This window comes from Carassius auratus, chromosome 41, assembly GCF_003368295.1.
Source record: "Carassius auratus strain Wakin chromosome 41, ASM336829v1, whole genome shotgun sequence".
In the NCBI taxonomy this organism is placed as follows: Eukaryota; Metazoa; Chordata; class Actinopteri; order Cypriniformes; family Cyprinidae; genus Carassius; species Carassius auratus.
The window spans coordinates 24,583,812-24,604,776 of record NC_039283.1 but is presented as its reverse complement, the minus strand read 5'-3'; the positions used below and the strand labels follow the sequence as shown (position 1 = coordinate 24,604,776).

The 20,965-nt window shown below is 35.5% G+C and overlaps 2 protein-coding genes across 3 annotated transcripts; one reads left to right on the top strand and one right to left on the bottom strand.

Annotated features, from left to right (window-relative positions):
• Nucleotides 1–5,303: 5,303 nt before the first annotated feature.
• LOC113059359 (alpha-(1,3)-fucosyltransferase 9-like) lies at nt 5,304–7,057 on the bottom strand. The gene is made up of 2 exons (XM_026227817.1): nt 6,979–7,057; nt 5,304–6,761 (listed from the first exon to the last, which is right to left on the bottom strand). Exon 2 carries the CDS (start codon nt 6,753–6,755, stop codon nt 5,643–5,645), a length of 1,113 nt encoding a protein of 370 aa, XP_026083602.1. The 5' UTR covers nt 6,756–6,761; nt 6,979–7,057; the 3' UTR covers nt 5,304–5,642.
• A 2,312-nt stretch (nt 7,058–9,369) lies between these two features.
• LOC113059348 (antigen peptide transporter 1-like) lies at nt 9,370–20,561 on the top strand. 2 transcript variants are annotated; one of them, XM_026227792.1, is made up of 14 exons: nt 9,370–9,575; nt 10,729–10,905; nt 12,871–13,205; nt 13,286–13,472; nt 14,243–14,357; nt 15,293–15,423; nt 15,531–15,736; nt 16,353–16,550; nt 16,709–16,837; nt 17,028–17,216; nt 17,447–17,620; nt 17,979–18,138; nt 18,521–18,657; nt 19,716–20,561. In XM_026227792.1, exons 2-14 carry the CDS (start codon nt 10,899–10,901, stop codon nt 19,947–19,949), a joined length of 2,202 nt encoding a protein of 733 aa, XP_026083577.1. In that variant the 5' UTR covers nt 9,370–9,575; nt 10,729–10,898; the 3' UTR covers nt 19,950–20,561. The 2 variants fall into 2 exon arrangements, with proteins under 2 accessions (XP_026083577.1, XP_026083578.1); XM_026227793.1 differs by lacking the exon at nt 10,729–10,905 and having other exon boundaries at nt 9,371–9,575.
• Nucleotides 20,562–20,965: the final 404 nt, after the last annotated feature.

The window sequence follows — 20,965 nt, the reverse complement described above, 5'->3', positions numbered from 1 at the left end:
GGAAGGAACAGCTGCAGAGCTGACTTACGTAGGCAGAGTTGTTGACATCCCCCTGTGGCCAATTATCCCTGAAAATGAGGCACTTCTTAATATTTATAGAAGAGAGTGCCTTTTCCCTTCACCTTATGGTCCTGTAAGTCCACTGTAGCACCGTAGCGAATGAGAGTCCCAGTGGAGGTCAGATCTCCCTGGATGAAGAGAAGGAGAGAGAGAGAGAGAGAGAGAGAGAGAGAGAGGAGATGCAAGAAGGAATTGATAACAGACAGGGCCAGGGTGATCAGGAAATGGCGTGTTGTGGTGCACAAGAGTGGTCACAAAGTACTGTACGAAGCCAAACAATGACATGAGAGCATCCAGGAACGTCTTATGGGAAGAGAGAGAGAGAGAGAGAAACAGAGGCTTGGAAGATGCCCAGGTGATACAGCACATTAACTGTGTTCTGAGCTGGATGTGTTGATCGGTGCTGGAGGAGATGGAGGACGGCACTGGGGAGTTCAGGACAGAACAGAGACAGTGGCAAAGACATAACCAGAAAGGGCAAAACACATTACTGTCCAACTGCAAAAGAAACTAAAACTCTTTCTGTAATGTATTCTAGAAGACGACATTGATTGAAGGACTCCACATGCAAGGAGTTAATGGCACTCTTACCGGTGTGGTCAGTGTTATTGACAGCCACACTCCGGCTCTCAGGAGCTCCACAACTACTCGGTCAAACCAACTTCTGACAGCTCGGATCAGTACAACCCAGCCGTCTGGACCACACCACTTCACCGGAGCACTCTGAGAGATGACAGACAAATAATCAGCTCTACAGAGAGAATTTTTTACATGCACAGCGATGCAGCATGCATATTTTGTTCAGCAACAGATATCATGAATGCTGTAGTATAACAACTTTTGTGATGTGCAGGCAGATTGTTAAAATTAAACTTTCTTGGTCTTTGAGGTGTAGGAACCACGTTCCTTTCCCATCCTCTAGGAGGAGCTAAAAGAATATGGTCACACTTTATTTTAAGGACCAGTTCTCACTATTAACTGGTTGCTTATTAGCATGCATATTACTAGCATTTTATCTATTTATTAGTCCTTCTAAAACACATATTAATGTCTCATTCTGCATGACCATATTTGAGATCCCTTAACGCTTACCTCATCCCTAAACCTTACTATCTTACTAACCAAATAAGCAGCAAATTAGGAGTTTATTGAGGAAGAATTGTATTAATTAATAGTGAATATGTGTTCCCTATTCCCTATTATGTGCTCTCTATAGAGAAACACTGAATTGAAGTATAGACGGAGCATGTGTAAGGCGTATGGGGACTTGGGGCAAAAATGCCACTTAATTGGACAACAAATGTCCCTGCACAAACAAATATAATCTATTATGTCTGTTGCTAACAAAGTGAATATGAATAGAGAGTGTCGAATGTGACATTAAATTAAGATCTTCTCATGTTGCACGGAAAATCAGCCAAAAGAATAACTTGAATCTTGAATCTTAGTGCTTAAATTCGTGATAGATCAGTGTTACAGCACATAATGTCACTCTCTCTATATAATTCGCTGTTTGAATAATCGTGGAAAGGAAACATTATATAATTAGAAATGTCTGACCTTATTATTAAATTGTAATCTCATTATATACAAATTATGTACCATTACAAAATATATATTTATCCTACATGACACCCATGTCTGGTTCTTGCCCAAAAAGACGTGTTTAATATGTTTAATACACAGCCAGGATGTTTTTCATAGGGGTGTCTGGGGTGGCACAGAAATCTTCATTATTTCAATATAAAAATATGTTTGATTCTAATGTACTGGACTGTTTTAGTGCCCAAAAAACACAGCTGAGTACAATTAATTTCTACTTAACTGTAATTGAGATATTTGTAAATTAGATCAAGTAATACTGGGTGAATATGACTTTTTTTTTGTATTATTCCTCACCTCCAGGTATTTTAGTAAAGGGGCACACTATACTGTAGCATTATTGTTTCAGCTTCTATTAACTCCCAAATGCTAGCTCTCCAACATACTCATACTCCTGGATGAGGCAAGTTTATTGATACAAATTTAAAAAAGTCTGAAGTCAACAGTCAAAAATGCCAGAATATAAAATGAGTTATTTGATGCATTAAATTTTTTTAATTTTCGCATATTTTCTAGTAGCCTATAAGTGCCCTGAGCTCACACTTATTTGTGCATTAAATTACAAATAAAAAATACATATCATCTTGTGCTTTATCTGGTAATCTCGAATTGCAGAATATTATATTTATGTACATGCATTTGAGAGACGTTCTTGTGTGCTGCATACATGCAGTTTGCAGTTTTTAATTTTTGGTGTTTTCATGACTTAGCTTAGAGGACAGAACGATGTATGCAGCCTATGTTCAAAGTTTCTTTAGCAGGATATTTATGATGAAGTGATATAGAGCGTGCGCCACATATCTGCGTACTGTTGAAGAGTGTGCACTGTGAGCGCAGTAAAACGGCTGATGGGACATGGAATTGAGTGTTAATGACAAATAGTCTAAAAATATTGTTTGATGTGGTCATAGCCTAAAGAGATATGGTGGTTCCGCATCTAAATAAATGCATTTCTTGTCAAGAAATAAAAGGGACAAAAACTGAAGTGTTTTGAGTGGGGTGTTTCAAGCTTTTGTTAGTGGTGGCACCGTGTTAATATTTTTGGCTGCTTTTAACCTCACCCTGGAATTGGTGCACCCTCCGAGTCCTTATATGTCTGTGTTCCATTTCTCCTCGTAGTGTTACATAGTATTTGCATGATAAGAATGAGCACTTTCTCTATTCATGGTGTACTGAAAATAAACTAAAACAAGTCTGATTTTATTTACTTGAAATAAATAAATGAATCATCAATCAAAAATAATGTATATATTTATACAGAATCAATACATATATTATCCAAATTAATCCAAAAACTACATGCTTTCAAAATCATCTTTGTTAATTGAAATTCAAATTAAATATAAATATTTAACTTCAATTGAACAAAAATTAGAAAATTTGCCTTAAGGCAACTAACGGAAATATGCTTGAAGTATGAAGTTAAAAAAGAAATACATTAAAAAAAGAATAAAAGTGACAGAAAGCACACCAAAATGCTAAAACATTAACTAAACTGAATTTAAAAAGAAAACTGAAAATATAAAAATAAGAACTCTTTCAAACTAAGAACCAGGGGTGGTTCTAGGGTGAGTGGAGATCCAGTGCTTAGCCCAGAAAAATCCATGTATGTGAATTTTTATTTTAATAAATCAGAAATATTTAACTTGTTTAAAATATACAAAAACAAAATAAAAACAAATTTAAATTTTTTATTTAAAGTATTGAGGAAAATAAATTAGCTTTTTGCAAACAAAAATTAAGAATTGCATAACAAATGAAACAGCGAGAAAGCAATGATTTTGCAATAAATATTTTCCATGGTCATATCTATTAATTTATTTGCAGCACTGCTTTTGTTTTGTGTGTCATCCTGTCATGATGAGCGGAGACTATCGAGTAGATCGTTTATTTTTATTCAGTAGCATTAAAACATTCATGTTTTTGTTTTATTTACTTTATTAACAAATTTGTGTATAAGCAGCGTTTTCTCAAGTTAAAATTGTTAACATGAAAATCTGCTGTTTATTTCTCTAGATGTGCACATTTTAATAGCATTAAGTATATTGGGATTCCAAATCATTTGAGTCAGTTTGGGAGTTCGCAGCGGGTTCACGAATCATTTGAGTCAATTTGGGGATCGCGAATCATTTGAATCAGTTCGGGAGTTCGCAGCGGGTTCACGAATCATTTGAGTCAATTTGGGGATCGCGAATCATTTGAATCAGTTCGGGAGTTCAGAGCGGGGTCGCGAATCATTTGAGCCAGTTCGGGAGTTCAAAGCGGGATCGCGAATCATTTGAGTCAATTTGGGGATCGCGAATCATTTGAATCAGTTCAGGAGTTCGCAGCGGGATCGCGAATCATTTGAGTCAATTTGGGGATCGCGAATCATTTGAATCAGTTCGAGAGTTCGCAGCGGGATCGCGAATCATTTGAGTCAATTTGGGGATCGCGAATCATTTGAGTCAGTTTGGAGTTCGCGAATCATTTCAGTCAGTTCGGGAGTTCTCAGCGAGATCGCGAATCATTTGAGTCAGTTTGGGGATCGCAAATCATTTGAATCAGTTCGGGAGCTCGCAGATGTTTCGTGAATCATTTGAGTCAGTTTTGGGTTCGCAAATCATAGCTGTATATGGATAGGCATTTTTAACTAATTTAGTAGCTAGTTCTAATTAAGTTTCCATGCTTGTTTAGGTGTGAAATGTGAACTGGTATTTTTTGTTTTAATGATGTGCCTTAACAGTATCATTTATGTTCCAAAACTAAACAAATCGTGCCTAAAAAGTGCACGCATCTAGGCTAATGTAAAGTTACATTATGAAGTCATACTAGTGCGCGTGTGCATTTTGAGTGCGTTCTTTCACTGCATTATTCTGTATATTCAAATGCAATTATGAATGCATGTGAATGATCACAAAATTTAGGATATGAACCCTTTGTGCCAAAAGGGTTCTTTCTTGTCATTATAGATCCTTTTTAGCATAAAAGGTTCTTTGGAGTTGAGTAAAGAACCCTATGGTTCTATATAGAACCCCGATGATCCCTTTTTTCTAAGAGTTTGTTGTCATAAAACTATAGCCTATATAAATAAAAAAACTTCAGTCACGGCTTTCAGTAAACAACTGTACACATACTCTTACACATTTATCTTACATATCTAACAGCTAATGCAGCCATATGCATATAATTTGCATGTTATGCCGCACAGTGCGCACAGGCTTCCAACTAACAGCTTATCAACAATTTCAACATTGGGGGTGGGTTAAATTCAGAATAAATTTCCCTACGTCGATCAGTTAAAGTAATCCACCAATACAAGATTCACTTTGATCATTCACGTCATTCTTAACTGACGACACGCCCACAACAGCAGCGGAGCTGTCAATCTAGAACTAATGGACCAATGATGTCGCTTAAAACCGCCCTCATTTACATGAACTCTAACCGCAATATTTGGAAAAGCAGAACAAACAAAAGCAGAAGGGCAAATTAGCATGAGCAAACAAAAATTAAAACATGAGCAGAAATGTTTGAGAGGAGGAAAAAAGAGACCAAGGCAAACATGATTTTGTGCGCAAGTCAGACAGTATTCGCATTAATATTTCAATTTTGTGCAATATAATTTTAAACGTATTTAAAGTTTTGATCCATGCTTATTATTTTAAAAAATGCGTTATAATTTTTTATTTTATTTACTTGTATTATTTTTCAATCCGTGTCCATTGTTTGCTATTCTGAAAACATTGCTTTTATTTGTAAATCTTGTGCAATATACTTTTGCATGCATTTAAAATTTTTATCCGTGACTGTTTATGGGAAGGGAGCTTGAGTAGGCTATAAATTAAAACAAAAGCATCTTCACTTAATTACTAAGTAATTCATAAGCAATGATTTACCAAAACAGTTACAAAATCTAATACCATAATTAACAGATCATATAAAATACAATCTATTTCATAAACATTGTAACTGATAATGTAAGAAAACCTGGGGTAACTTTAATTGAAGTACCACTCATAGAGATCATGAGCTTCTTTATATTCCCTGTGTCGTGCTACATGGTCACAAGCAGTGCATATAGCCAGATTAAACTCTTGTGTCTGGAATATCAAGGGAGGACTTGGAGTGAGATGTTTCCTCCAGTTAAAGTACTTGTGATATGCATCTTCATCCTTGTCCAGCTGAAGCAGATATTCAGCTAGTGATTTTGCATCTGGGAAGTCATTGACATGAATGAAGGACTCGGCAGGAACAAAGTTCTCATAGTTTCTTCTCGGAGGACCCAACACCACAGGGACGGTTCCCACAGCGAGTGGCCCGTTTATCTTCTCAGTGATGTAGTCTTTGTGAATCGAGTTTTCAAAAGCAAGGTAAAATTTGCAGCTGGCCATGGTTGGATAGTAATCATTATAATCCAGGAACTTTGCATAGGCTTTTCCGAACAAAGTCACTTGTATGTATTTCCTGAATTCTCTGTAGAAAACGTTCCTTGTGTCGACACCAGTTGAGGGATCATTGTTACTCACAATCCAACACACCAGTTTGTCCTTTTTAGGAATCACAAAATCCTCATTAGGTTTCTTCCTGGTCATCAAGCGCATCCGTACAGGAATATCTGCATCCTGTCTGTAGCTGAGAGTGAGATTGAACAGGTTTTCCAGACCTGGTATCCTTTTGGTGTTGGTTGGAGATTCCAAATGTAACCAAATCCACCTCTGGAACGGAGGACGAGGAGATGGAGGAAGGTTGGACAGATCCCAGTTGATGGCTTTATGAAAAACGATGACATCATCTGCATCGTTGTAGAGAGCTCTATCATCCGTCAGATGACAATTATCAATATCGCAAAACTTTTTGCAGTCACTGAACTCAAACCTGTCATTTTCAGGCCAAACCCATAACAGAACTATAGGTTTCTCCTCTGCATTTTCAGTTACCGAGTTGTTGCTCTTGGCAAAGTTAATTTCTGAATTTCGATCTGGTATAAAAACTGGAAGTGGACAGTTTTTTGAAGGTGAGAACCAGAAAAACATAATTCCAAGAGAGATGACACCTGCCAACGTGATTATGATACCCAGACGAAACAGCGATGGGCCATTTGTGTTGGCCATTTTTTACTTAAAGAGAATAATTAAAGAAAGTTAATTTACTTTTACAAAAAAGAAGCTCTTTAATAAAACTATTGTAGAATCAGTTCACACATTTGTGAGAAGCAAAAGCTACACAAGTAAAAGTTAATTGTTATCTTGTAATAAAATATAAAGTTGAAACGTTGACAATTTTGTCTAATAAAAACAAAAGTTTTGAAACAAAGTACTTAATTCAGTTCCTCACCTGATTAAAAGAGAAAAAAATCTGTAATTTGGTGTCCGATATAGAGACAAACACAGAAGAGAGTTTCCGTCGAAAGAAGAAATGAATGGGTTGGCTTGTTTTGAGGTTTGTGATACCTGCAGGAAGTGCCAGTGCTTGACACGAACCAATAACATCACCTCTAGCTGAGGGTGATGTAAGGGTTTTTTTTTTTTTTTGAACAGCTAGAACAAAACAAACAAAATATATACACCTACAATGGCATTAATAGTTAAATGAGTATCAAGCATGGCATATAACAGTTAAATAAATAAATAATAATAATAATAAAAGAAAACATTCTACATTGTAAGTACATGTAAGTACATTTTAAATTTAAAAGTATATAATAATTAAGAAGGGGTTTATTAATTCCTCTTCTAAGAGACCAAAGTCTCTTATTCCTGCAAATGTCTGGGCCTTTTTCATTTTTATACATTCGAATTATGGAAATTAAATTACCCTTGAATACAGAAAAATAAGGTTTCATCTTCATACATTTGCATCTATGAATGAATTTTTTTTTCCCAGAATCAACATTAAATTAATTCATAAATAAATATATACATTTCTTATTTAGAATGCAATAACAATGGAAATGGAAAATGGCTCATTTACACCTCTGCATACAGACACCCAACTGTACAAATTCATTTATAGATTTAAAACTCCTGAAGAGAACCTGGAGAACCATGTTCTGTAGAGTTCAGTTCCAACGCACTTGGACAGTGCTCCTGATCCTGAAGACCTTACTTAGCTTAGGTGTGTTTGTTTGGGGTAGCTAAACTCTGCAGGACTTCCAGGACTGAGAGCCCTGACATTAGCTCTTCACATTCTTTGCATGTGATTTATCTACACCTAGTACATCTTAAAATATACAGCTCATGAAAAATAAAAGTTCCATATGGACAAACATTAAATGCATAAACCAGTGTGAATAAACAATATCTTGAAATAGATTTGGAGGTAGGTTGAAAAAGCCAGAATGGGAAGTTTTAAGTAGTTGTACAGCTTGAAGTGTGAAGTTTATTCTTGCGCAGATATGGCATATTCATGGCAGAACACATGAAATTCCTTTTTTTTATTTGTCTTTTAAACTAATATAAACAGAAATCCTGTCGCCCCCTCTAGTGGACATTAAGACGAGTCTAAAGATCTGAGCTGAATTTGGTGAAACAGTTTTATTCGGTGTCAATTATTCTCATAATAAATAATAATAATAATGTTTAAGTATATGTTGCCTTTCTCAAGCCCAACAAAGAAGACTAAGAAGAGAAACATCATTCAATTTAGTATGAAATAAAACTAATATTACTAATTTATTTAATAAATTTAACTACAGCCTATTAATTTTCACAATTATTTATAAATGTCACACACAAACAGTAACTAGTGCCTTTAGACTTAAAAGACGAGAGTGGTAAATGTTACAGACATATCATGGAACTGTTCAGTCTATTATTGATTTTTATTTCCACTTTGCTTTTATCCAAGGAGACAACAATTTGCACTGTATATATTAGTGGGGCAATATTCATACAATGCTATAACCTAGAAATAATTTAAAGGGGTCACTTGCAAGTCGCAGCAGCACGAATTATGTGTCCAACTACATCTGACTAAAAAGTAATGCTAATTAACAGTGAGTGGTGATTTCAAACATTATAGTACTGACTCTTATTCTGCCTGAAAGAATGAAAAGACCGTGGTGAAGGCGGAGCGTTTCGACCAATCAGATGAAAGGACCGTTTCAGCTCCGCCCACAAGTGCCCTAATCGACAATATGAGATGTTGAGCCTTAAATTAAACGGATAAACCAATAAACTAAAGTTTTACGGGATCCCGGCAGACATTCCTTCACAGAAATCAAAAAAACAATTGTGGTTGGTTGAATGCAATATGGTACAGACTGTACGGAGATTATCATAAATAATGCTCTGTTTGCAGTGCACACTTCATATCAGGTAAAATAATCTATGCATATTAACTGGTGTGTTGGTTTTATCTAATAAATCAGCAAGTTTCTGTTTTATAGGTGAAAAGTCGCCAACCTTCAGCTCACTAGCTAGTTTAAATGTTAAACAAATATACAGCCATAGATGTGTGTGCCATCCTTTGAATGGTCTCTTAAAATAATACACATTGCTTATCATAGTTAGCCCAGCATTAGAAAATAAGCCTTGACAAAATTCCCCAAAACCAACCAAAAGTAATTCATATGGCCGTATGGCAAGCTGTCACTGTCCCGCAAAGTCAGAGACTGTACATATTCGGACAGTTCCGAACCTTCTTCTGCATCCATGTTAAATAAATCCCTCCTCAACGTGCTAGCTTACGCTTGTCAACATTGCGTCCGCGCCTCTTTTTGCCTCCAGATAAGCCCCGCCCACCCGGAGACGTTGCAATGTTTACAAACTTTTAAGGGGTCTATTGAATTCTAAATAGGAAATGAAATGATCGAAATGTACAGGGACCCTCCTGTAATCGAGGTCAACGTCATTGTCAACGTCACTAACGCGTCGCGAACGCTGTAACGTTACTGTGGCTGCTTTCGGTATCAGGTGTGGACACTGGAGAGAGTAAGCTTAATTTCCATTCCCTCTCGTATGGTTCGCATCAGCTGTTCTGTTCCTCGTGCGGGTCTCGCAGACTTGCACTGCTGCTGTGGCTGTCTTTGTTGTGTGTGTGACTATGCACGTATCATACTGGTCATCGGTATGTCTAATAGAGGCTTGCTAAGTTTGGGTGAGGGATATTAACGTATAATAGTAGAATTGAATGGTAACATTCTGTTTTTATTTCAGATGCTCTCCCTAAAACATTGAGAGTGTTGACTGCTAGTCCGGTGTAGCAGTCGATTCCAAGTATAGGTCTCTGCAGGAAAGTAATGGGAGTTACCAGATCAGGGTGTTTTTCTGTTGCCCATCCCTTCTGAATGTCGGTTCCTCCCCTTTACGAAAACATACTGCGTAGTTGCCAAGTTACCATACGTACGATCAGAACTAGCGTGCGCAAGAGGCGCGACTGAATCAAGTCAAATGGTTCAAAATATCGTCCAAAATCCTATATTTGAAAGGAGAGGGTTTTCAACTTGAAAAATATACATTAGAATAAACATTAGAATGCTTTATATTTTGTTTCTCTTTGTTTTATGTTATCTTCATTTACATTTGGCTAAGTGATTCTCTCTGCTCTTCTTTGACTTTGTATCTTCTAATAGGTTTTTTTTCTTTTGTATTTTATTCTGTTGATTTCTATTTTGCATAGAACCCTACCTTTTGTCTTTGGGTTTATTTTGCAGTTCATTATTTTGTGTGGCTTGTTTTATTTCTTCGTTACTTCCTATTAACAATGGTAACATTCAGTTTTTTTTTGTTTCGGACGATCCTTGTTTTGTAAGGTTTTTGTTGGCCATTTGATTTTTTGTTAAATGCAACCTTTTTGTTTTGTATTTTTCTATATTTTGTATTTTCTGTTGCTTAGTTTATTTTCTTGAAAACTGTTAAAACCAACTGTTTCTATTGTGCATTTTCTTAACTCTTTTGATTAATTGATTCATTGCAATTTCAGGGCAAATAGGCCTTGCCTATTTTCTTTTGCAGTTTTGTTTTAATAATTTTGTGTTTTGTCATTTAGTTTGTTAAATCAACAAGAGGACAGTTCAGTGCCATGTTTAATAATTCGGTGTGCATTTTAGTGACTCTTTAAGATTGCTCTGTTCTTGTGTCACAGGATCTGGGTGCCAAAGTCAGGGAGGCCGGCTCTGTTCCCTTCTAGTGGTGTGTTGTTCACGTGTGCTGTGTCCATCTGAAGAATTATTTCTCTGCTATAGGCAGATAAAATCTGACAGCCTGACCCTGCTGGAAGCCCCAGTTAGCTGGTTTTCGTAGAGCAAATCTCTTATGACAGGTATTGTCCATATTGTCCACACACAGACAGGTCTGGAGTTAGTCAAGTTCCTCTTGATAAAACACCATGACCCCCTCGTTTAAGAATCACCAAGATGAAGACCTGGTGTCTTCTCATTTGAGGCTGCTCAGGGAGTCTTGGATGGTTTCTTCAGATGGATGCAGCAGTATCAGTCCAGTGATGCTGTGTGACGTGTGTGAGCGTTCGTGACTCTACAGCTCCCTCCCCGAATTTGTCCCTCATTCTTTTTCGGAAGTACTGCGGATATCTGGATGACTTTCTGCCACTGTGTGGAAAAGAATGGGAGCGAATCTGTGTGAATCTGAAAGGTCATCATTATCGCAGGAGTTTGACCTGTTTATGAATTATTTTACTGCAAGAATTTGTAATGAAGGAAATTTGACAGGACAATTGATCAATGCCACACAGAAAAACTTCTCTTCCTTGTGTTTAAACTAGACATATCTCACTTTTATATGTTGCTAAAAATCTTGTATTTTTTTTAAGCGGTTTGTCAAAAAAAAGTTTGGGGTCAGCAAGTGTTTTTTTTAATTTTTTTTAATTAAATTAATACTATAATATTAAATTAATATTAATAATAAAATTCAAGTAGATTTCTTTTTATTTTTTTATTCTTGAGATAAACAATCAAGACAAAGACATTTGTGTAATATATTTCCTAATTATATATTTCTGTAATGTGTATATATTTTCTAATGATGTTCCTTTTTTTGGTGTCACTTTCATTAACATTGAAAAAAAAAAAAAAGTTCATAATGTGTTGTATAAACAAGTGAAGTGATATTATGCGGGAGGGGTCAAGCAACAAAATCAAGCAAAGCACAAAAGCAGACAGATCTTTATAAGGCTGCATTAATATCCTGTTAACGGTAACTGTCTTCAGTTATTCCCTCAATATTTCTCTTGTGGCCCATATAGTGAATTTATTTATTTATTTTTTAAATCAGTGCACGAAATAAAGCTGCTCTTAATTTCCAATGACTGAATTGTTAATTTAAATGATAAGTTTTTAAATTAACGGACCTGTATAAATTAAAAAAAATAAAAAAATAAACCTTTTTAAAAACATTTCCATTGAGGAGTAGGCTATAGGCAACAATTAAGCATAAGCATGTCAAGTGGTGTTACGCTATGTTTAATGAAACATAATAATAAAAGTAACCTAATAAGTAGAAGAATGTAACAGGGCTACATTACTTGGAAGTACTAAATCCTCTTAATATTTCACATTTTTGATGCTTTTGATGCATCTCAACACACGGTCCACAGTGCCACTGTGTGGAAATAGTTGCACGAATTGTCGGCACTGACTGTATCTATTGTCTTAGGACTTAATCATGTTTTCCTGCAAATTGGCATTGAGAGTTACTGACTCTTGATGGCCAGAAAAAAATGACTAAATACTGTAAAAATAAAATAAATAAGAATCAAATTAAATAATGAAAACATGATTAGCATGTTCAGGTGGGTTTGATAAGGGTTACAGCTACAGTTACAGCTAAACTCAACAGGAAAGTGTAATTCATTCGTTTTCTTAGGAACCCCTCAGGACTGTTAAGCCTCTGTAACATTATAATTTCTCTAGTTTATTGACTACCGTATTTCTTTAAGCTATAATGTATTAAATAAATGTGACGACGACATTGAAAACATTAAATTCTTACATTTTAAAGCAGATTTTCTTATTGTTTGCTTCCTTCTTTTTTTCAATAGCATTCTGTCATCTTCATGCAGTGCTGGAAAATCTTTAAACTAAATACATAGATAAAGATAAAGATATAAGATATAGACTGTTGAGTAAGCAAAAACACATCGAACATAATATTAAAATACAAGTGAACTTAATTGAAACCGAAAAAAGAAATTCCATTGTTTTGCATTGTTTTTACACTGGTTGTTTCTCACTGTTAAGTTCTGGGATTTGGTTTGTTTTCTCATTGGCAGTGCTGGAGGTGAAGGATAAGATGTCCGTTCCTCTGTTCGCTCTGTTGGCAGTGTGTGTGGACGTGAGTGCTGTGATGGTCATTGGTTTCATCCAGCTCTCCTCTTCCTTCATCAACAACACCTTCATCCTGCTGTGGGCCGGTGGTCTGCTCCGAACATGTCTCCCCATCTTGGTCTCCTTCAGCTGTCCTGGCAGCCCAGCGTGGATGAGAGGATCCGAGGGGATGCAGACAGCTGCAGTTCATGGTCTTGTTTATCCAGTGTATATCTCCTCCCTCTGGGCTTGTGACAGGCCTATAGTGGAACTGGTGTGGGGTTGGCACACCTGTCAAGGGGTAAGATGGGTCTTAACACATTTAAATGCTGTTCCCGGTGACATTTTGAGAGTGTGCATTAAATTAGTATTATATTTCAGCTCCTGCAGGGTTATGTGGTGTTGGCTTCTCTGTTGCTGTGGAAACGGCATGCTTCCACTCTCCTCCTCATGGTCCAAAAGGAGAAAACCGAGCGGAAGGATTTGCTGCAAAGGCTGCTGGGATGCATGAAGCCTTTCAGTGGATGCTTTTTAGCCGTCTTTTTCCTTATTTTTATTTCTTCATTAGGTAAAAATATGTCAAAGTCTGGTTTGACCATCCTGCAAAAAAAATAAAGAAAAACGATAGTGCATTCAATTCTAATCCTGTAAGTGCCATGGACCCAAACCTGTGATCATCCTTGAGCAAATGACCCCAGTCCTAAAATAAAAAAGGCAGCTCTGTAATTTCATATATTATGATCTGTAAATAATTACTTTGAAATCTAGCCTGTAGTGTCATTTAAAACTATAATGAGATCTAATGTTACTTTTACTTTTACTTGCTCTGATACTTGAGTACACAAAATCATGCCAAGTTTGCAAACAAAATAAATATAGACTTTTCAGCAACTTGATTTAAATGTATTGATTATTCTCTAGAGCAGTGGTTCCCAACCTTTTTCAGCTCGCGGCCCACACAACCAAACACATATGTTTGCACGGCCCACTGCAAAACAATTAACTGACCCCGCTAATGTTTGGTGAATAACTGAGTACTCAGAAGCTAGATTGTTAACTGTCTTTATTGAATGAACTGGCAATGAACAGAAAATAACTCAGGCTGGCACCTCTTGGCATAACTGCTGTTGTTCTGTAGCATATGCAGCAAAAATATCAATTTGCAGTTTATTCTTAAACCAATCAGTGAGCTTGAATAGTGGAAGCATAGTTAGAGTTTAATATTTATGTTTTGTTATTTAATGGGTCACTGATCATAAACTTGGATCTTTTGTCTGTAAGCAAATTAGAAGATGCAGACAATGTTAACTGCAAGTGTCAATGCATATTGTCCCGCAGGTGAAATGGCGATTCCTCATTACACTGGTAAAATGACTGACTGGATCATGAATGAAGATGAACCCGAGGCTTTTAACCATGCTATCACTGTCATGACACTGATTACCGTTATGAGGTAAGAGCAAAAATGTGTCACAGTTATTAAGTTGGCTTGAGAAAGTCAACTTACTGAAATCCTATTTAAACGTATTATTCTTATTCTTCTAGTCGCATGCTAATCATGCTAGAAACATGCTAGTAACATGCTAATCATGCTAGCAACATGCTAGTCGCATGCTAGTCATGCTAGAAACATGGTAATTATGTTAACAACATGCTAGCGACATGCTAGTAACTTGCTAATCATGCTAGCGACATGGCTAGTCACTTGCTAATTATGCTAGCGACATGCTAGCAACATGCTAATCATGCTAGAAACATGCTAGTCACATGTTAATCATGCTAGAAACATGCTAATCATGCTAGTGACATGGCTAGTCACTTGTTAATTATGCTAGCGACATGCTAGATACCTTGCTTATCATGCTAAGTACATGCTAGTCATTTGCTAATCATGCTAGCAACATGCTAGCATCTTTGCTAATCATGCTAATGACATGGTAGTCACTTGCTTGTAATGCTAGCAATATGTTAATCACTGTCTTTTTTTAAACTTCTTAAACTTTTAAATCTTTTTAAACTTTTCACATTTTCAAACTTTCTAAACTTTTCAACTTTCTGGTCATGCTTTCCCAAGCCAACTTAAAGTTTGTCTTGACAAACTTTTTTATCTAGTTATTATTGCAGTTATTTATCACAATCACATTTCAGCATTTATGATAATAAGAAATGTTTCTCGAGCAGCAAATCATCATATTAGAATGATTTCTGAAGATCATGTGACACTGAAGACTGGAGGAATGATGCTGAAAGTACATTAGATTTTTAAATATATTCAAGTAACATTCCTTTTAAATGGTAATAATATTTCACAATATTACTGTAACAGACAGCTTCTCAAATGCAGTAAAGATAAAAGCACATCTCAGGTTTTCCATCTGTTTTCTGCAGCGCTGTGTGTGAGTTTGTGTGTGACCTCATGTACAACAGCACCATGAGCCGAATACACACGTCCATCCAAGGACTCGTCTTCCAGTCTGTGCTGAAGCAGGAAATTGGGTTCTTCGATAAATCTTCCACAGGTAAAGCTGCAAACGTATTCCATTAGTGCAGTTTTTTTTATCAGGTAATTGTTGCTATGTTTGATTGTTTTAATGCATCCTTTCACTGTTCCTGGCTTCCTGTCCAGGGTGTATTGAATCTCACATCACCACCGCCACCAACGAGATGAGTATGTCTCTGAGTGAGAACTTGAGTCTGCTCATGTGGTACTTCATGCGTTTCGTCTTCCTGTTGGGCTCCATGGTGTGGCTCTCCTGCACGCTGACCTTCTTCACCGTACTCATCCTCCCCATCATCTGGATCATCCCAGAATATTTTGGCCAGTGTAACCAGGTACAATTATAGCTGAAGAAGATATAGCCTCTAAGTGCCATCTGAAATTTTCATCTAAAATCCTAATATATAAATGTGTGTGTGTCATACATGAGATTGTAGGATAATATCTTAAAGTATTTTTGTACATTTATTTTATTTTTAAGATATCTTTAATATCTTAAAGTATTTTTGTACATTTATTGTGCACATGTGATGTTAGTTAAGTCAAAATGTGGTTAATAGGGCTTTATATGTGTGTGTGTGTGTGTGTGTATCTATATATATATATATATATATATATATATATATATATATATATATATATATATATATATTAATTACATCAATTAAAAAACATTTTGTAACGTTTTCTTTACACTTTCTGAAAGAAGACATATTATGGAAGTAAATCAGTTTAAAATCTCAAAATTGACCAGTACATGAAAAAACTGTGGTTTTGTTTGTAGTATCTTTTCTTAAGACATCAGTGTAAATAAATCGTGCAGAAAAAATTAGCATTAAAAGAGAATGAGCATTAAAAAATAGGGTCATTTTTCATCTTACACTGACTTCATGTTTCCATTGAAACCATTTTCTTTAGCTCATCAGATGTGTGATTATATTTTTCCCACAGAAACTTTCTAAGCAAGTGCAAGATTCTCTTGCCAAGGCCAATGATGTTGCCAAGGAAACCTTCTCTTCCATGAAGACAGTAAGGAGCTTTGCAAATGAGGACGGAGAGACCGAGAGGTACAGGATGTGCTTAGAGGAAACGTATGCCCTGAACAAAAAGGAAGCCGCTGCTTACGCTGCCTCAACTTGGACCAATAGTGTAAATGATTTTTGATCTACTGACAAACTTTAATTTGGCCTGTAGGGGCAAAAACAGGAACAAAACATGCCATTGAAGCATATATTAGTTAACTATTGTATATATTAATTTATTATCTAATACATCTTTAAGTTTGAAATCAAATGTGCATTTTTCAGATGTCGAGTCTGGCTTTGAAAGTCTGTATATTGTACTATGGAGGCCGGCTTGTGACAGGAAGTGATGTCAGTAGTGGCGATCTAGTGTCCTTTGTGCTATATGAGCTTCAGTTCTCATCAGCTATGGAGGTAAGACTTCAGGTTCTGTCTGTTCGAGCACAGACATCGTGCTTTACAAGAATCACTCTTTAAACAATACCCTGTTATACTTTAGGAATGCCCTGCAAGCACCCACAACACCCTAGAACTCCTATTGCATGGGAAAACACCACTTATAGTTTGCTTTTCTGTCTTTAAACCAATGCCTCTTCTATCACAGTCACTTATGTCCACATGGCCAAAACTAATGAAGGCAGTCGGTGCTTCAGAGAAAAACTTTGAGTACATTGACCGAAAGCCTGATATTCCTCCGGATGGATCCCTCGCTCCTGAAACTCTGAAAGGACACGTGCAGTTCAAAAATATCGCCTTTGCTTATCCAAAGCAACCGGACACAGAGGTGCTGAAGGTATGTGTTGAGAAAGATGTCCTATTATATTACACAAAATCAAAAAACAAAAAAATCATGTTTTGTCCGAAGAAAATTAAGTCTGTTTAGCATTATGACAGTGAAAGATATTTTAATGATATTTTTAATTCTCATTCTCTATACTGCAATGGCAAAAAAATGTTTTGAAAAATATTAGTTAGAAATATTATACATCTCATATTTAAATAATTTGTTGCTGGCCTCTCTAGAACGTTTCTCTTGAGCTGAAGCCAGGTCAGATCACGGCTCTGGTGGGTCCATCAGGTTCTGGAAAAAGCACTATTGTGAGTTTGCTGGAGAGATTTTACCAGCCTCGAAGTGGGAATATTTTCCTGGACCAGAGGAGACTGGTGGATTACAAGGACCAATATCTACATGAGAAGGCAATTCTGTTTTATTCTATAGTTCCCATGGCTCAGTGGTAGAGCATTGAGTTAGCAATGTATAGCTTGAATGCACTGTAAAGTCGCTTTGGACAAAAGAGCCTGCTAAATGCATAAATGTAAATATACTATCTGAGAAAAAAAGGTACAATAGCTGTCACTGGCGTGGTATGCTTCTGTACCTTGTTTATGCCTAAAAGGTGCATAGTAGTAACTTATAGGTACCAAAGTGGTACATTTTAGTACCTTTTGAAAAGGTACCACCACAGTGACAGCTTTTGTACCTTTTTTCTGACAAGAGTGTACTAAATAAATAAAAGTGACATATTCTTTGTTTGCCGACCTTTTTAATCTTCAGATTAGTGTGGTGCCACAGGAGCCACTTCTGTTTGCTCGGTCAGTGCAGGAAAACATCAAATATGGCAAAGAAGATGCCTCGGATGAAGAAATGTACACTGCTGCCAAGCTGGCCAATGCAGATGACTTTATTTTGAATTTGCCTAGAGGATATGACACGGGTGAGTCTTAAAGGAATAGTAACATTTGCATAATGTACTTAGGACATCCAAGATGTATATGAATTAGTTTTTCATTGGAGCAGATTTGGAGAAATTTAGCATTGCATCACTTGCTTTCTAATGGATCCTCTGCAGTGAATGGGTGCCATCAGAATGAGAGTCCATACAGCTGATAATGATGGATTTGTTTCCTAAAAACATGCAGCTTTTCACTTCACAAGATGGACTGGACTGGTGTGAATTATTGTGATGTTTTTATCAGCTGTTTGGACTCTCATTCTGACGGCACCCATTCACTGCAGAGCATCCATTGGTGAGCAAGTCATGTAACACTTCTGAACATTGGTTGAGAAAGTGACTCATGTAGTTTTGTTATTGTCAGATGCTGGAGAGAAGGGTGGTCAGGTCTCCGGAGGTCAGAAGCAGCGTATCGCCATCGCCAGAGCTCTGATTCGGAAACCACAGATTTTGGTGATTGATGATGCTACCAGCTCACTGGACACCGAGAGTGAACACAGGGTAAGAGGAGCGCTTACTGATGCCGTATACACCATGAAACCAACCACCTGATTAAAACGATTTGGAAAAGCCCATTCATGTACATTAGGGTTGAGAGATGAGTTGAATATTCACAGTATGTTTGCAATAATTTTGCATTAAGCAGCAGTGTGAATATTGCAATGCACTTTTATCCGAATGACTTTCATCACAACCTGCTTTGAAATTTGGCCATTAGGTTTGCTAAAGAGAATATCATTAGTCTAGGACCTATAGACTCTAAGTTAACAAATGTTTTTGAAGCACATCTCTGATTTAAATCCCAGTAGTAAGAAGTTTAGTTCAGTTTTGTGAATAATTTCAAGCTGCTTTAATGAATCGATTCAAAACTATAAATTAAGAAAAATAAAAAAATATGCAAACATATTTATGTTTTATATATATGTGTGTGTGTGTGTGTTAAACATTTGAAATCTAAGCCATTTAGGCTATTTAATAGCAAATACATAAATATATATTTATGCTGAATATCAACGAAGTTAAAAAAAATATTTAAATACAGATTCTATCTGTTAATCATTAATTTGCATCATATTTATTTTTAGTAAAACATTTGTGGGTAAATATATATATATATATATATATATATATATATATATATATATATATATATATATATATATATATATATATATATATATTTCTTTGTTAATACAGTTACACAGTTTTAAATCTATTTTTGTTATGTTACATTTATTCCAAATATTGCTTAAATCTGTTTAATGATTATTTGTCATCATATAAAAAAATATCAATTATTTTTAGCAATATATATATTAGTTTTATTTTAAGTTTTAGTTTTTAAAGTTGCACAATTCTAAATCTATTTGGCTAAAATGACCGCTTGGTTGAATTTTTTTTTTTTTTTTTTTTTTTTTTTTTTTTTTTTTTTAGAAATTAGTAGCAATAAGTAATTATGTATTTACAAACATCACCTAAGTTTTACAAATATGGAGATGTTTTGTGTAGTGTTAGTGTGATTTTTCCCTGATCTTGGGTTCTCATCCACTTCTTCTCAGGTGTACAGCGCTCTGCGGAAGGAGCTGAAGAACTGTACGGTTCTGCTCATCACACACAGACTGAGCGGTGTGGAAAACGCAGATCACATCATCTTCCTCCGAGAAGGGGAAGTGGCTGAGGAGGGGAACCATGAACAACTGCTAGCTAAACATGGATTCTATGCAGAGTTTGTGAAACAACAGAAAACTTCAATCCATCGCAACACAAGAGATGTAACAAACTCCATCCAATGATCTAGACCAGCTGCTCTACATTTAATCTGAGTTTAGCAGAAATCAGATGACAAATCCTTGCTTTTTTTTTCTCTATTAGCACATATTTCTCAGCTTTTCATTTGTTAACGCTACTAATGTTTTAAAATTAGGTCTAAATATCACAAAAATGCAAGCACAAAGATATGGATTAATCTTAATAAGATATTGCATAAAAACAGAATAGATTCTGGACATGTGACTTTTTTTCCCTAAGCTCACATCTACAAGAGTATCTTTTAGACATGTATTATATTTCAAATATATTGTGTAATTCATAGCATTAAATTGCACATGTATTTTTAGTTGCACTAAACACATTTTTAAAATATGATTTAAAATTAAAAGTAGGATTATTTTCTTTACACCATTTTTATTTATTTTATTATCCTTTTTTATTTTTATTTATCCTTTTCCTTTTTATTTCTAGATAAAATATGTCTTGTTCTTAACATGTTACCTGAAAATCAGTTGTAATACACTTTCCCATCAAAGTACCTTAACCAATGTATTTATTTATTTATTTTTTTGTTATGGTATTTATGTTTTTATGATTGATATGTTCAGGTTGTAAATAAAAGTAGTGCTTCGTAACTTTCATTAGTATGGCATTTTAAAACATTATGCTTATTATGGACATGAAATGTGTTATTTCATTTAATCTATTAAAGAAAATATATATTTTTTAAAAATGTCTGTAATTGTTGACATTGAAAAAAATCCGGTAGTGCTAGAAAAATGTTTAATTTTTAATAGGTGAATCAGAAACAGTAACAGAAAAAAAAAGCTTTTTATTATTTAAATAAATATGCTTTTGAAATCAAAAGGAAATTAAGGGTTACGAGGGAAAATATTTTCTTATAAATATTAAACTAAGAAGTTAACTATTTTATATCATTCAAACTATAATAAAGGAAATATTTTTAAGTAATTTAACCATGCGTGCAGTTAGTGTTGAAGCTTAATTAACATGCTAAATAAAAAAAATATTAAAAAAG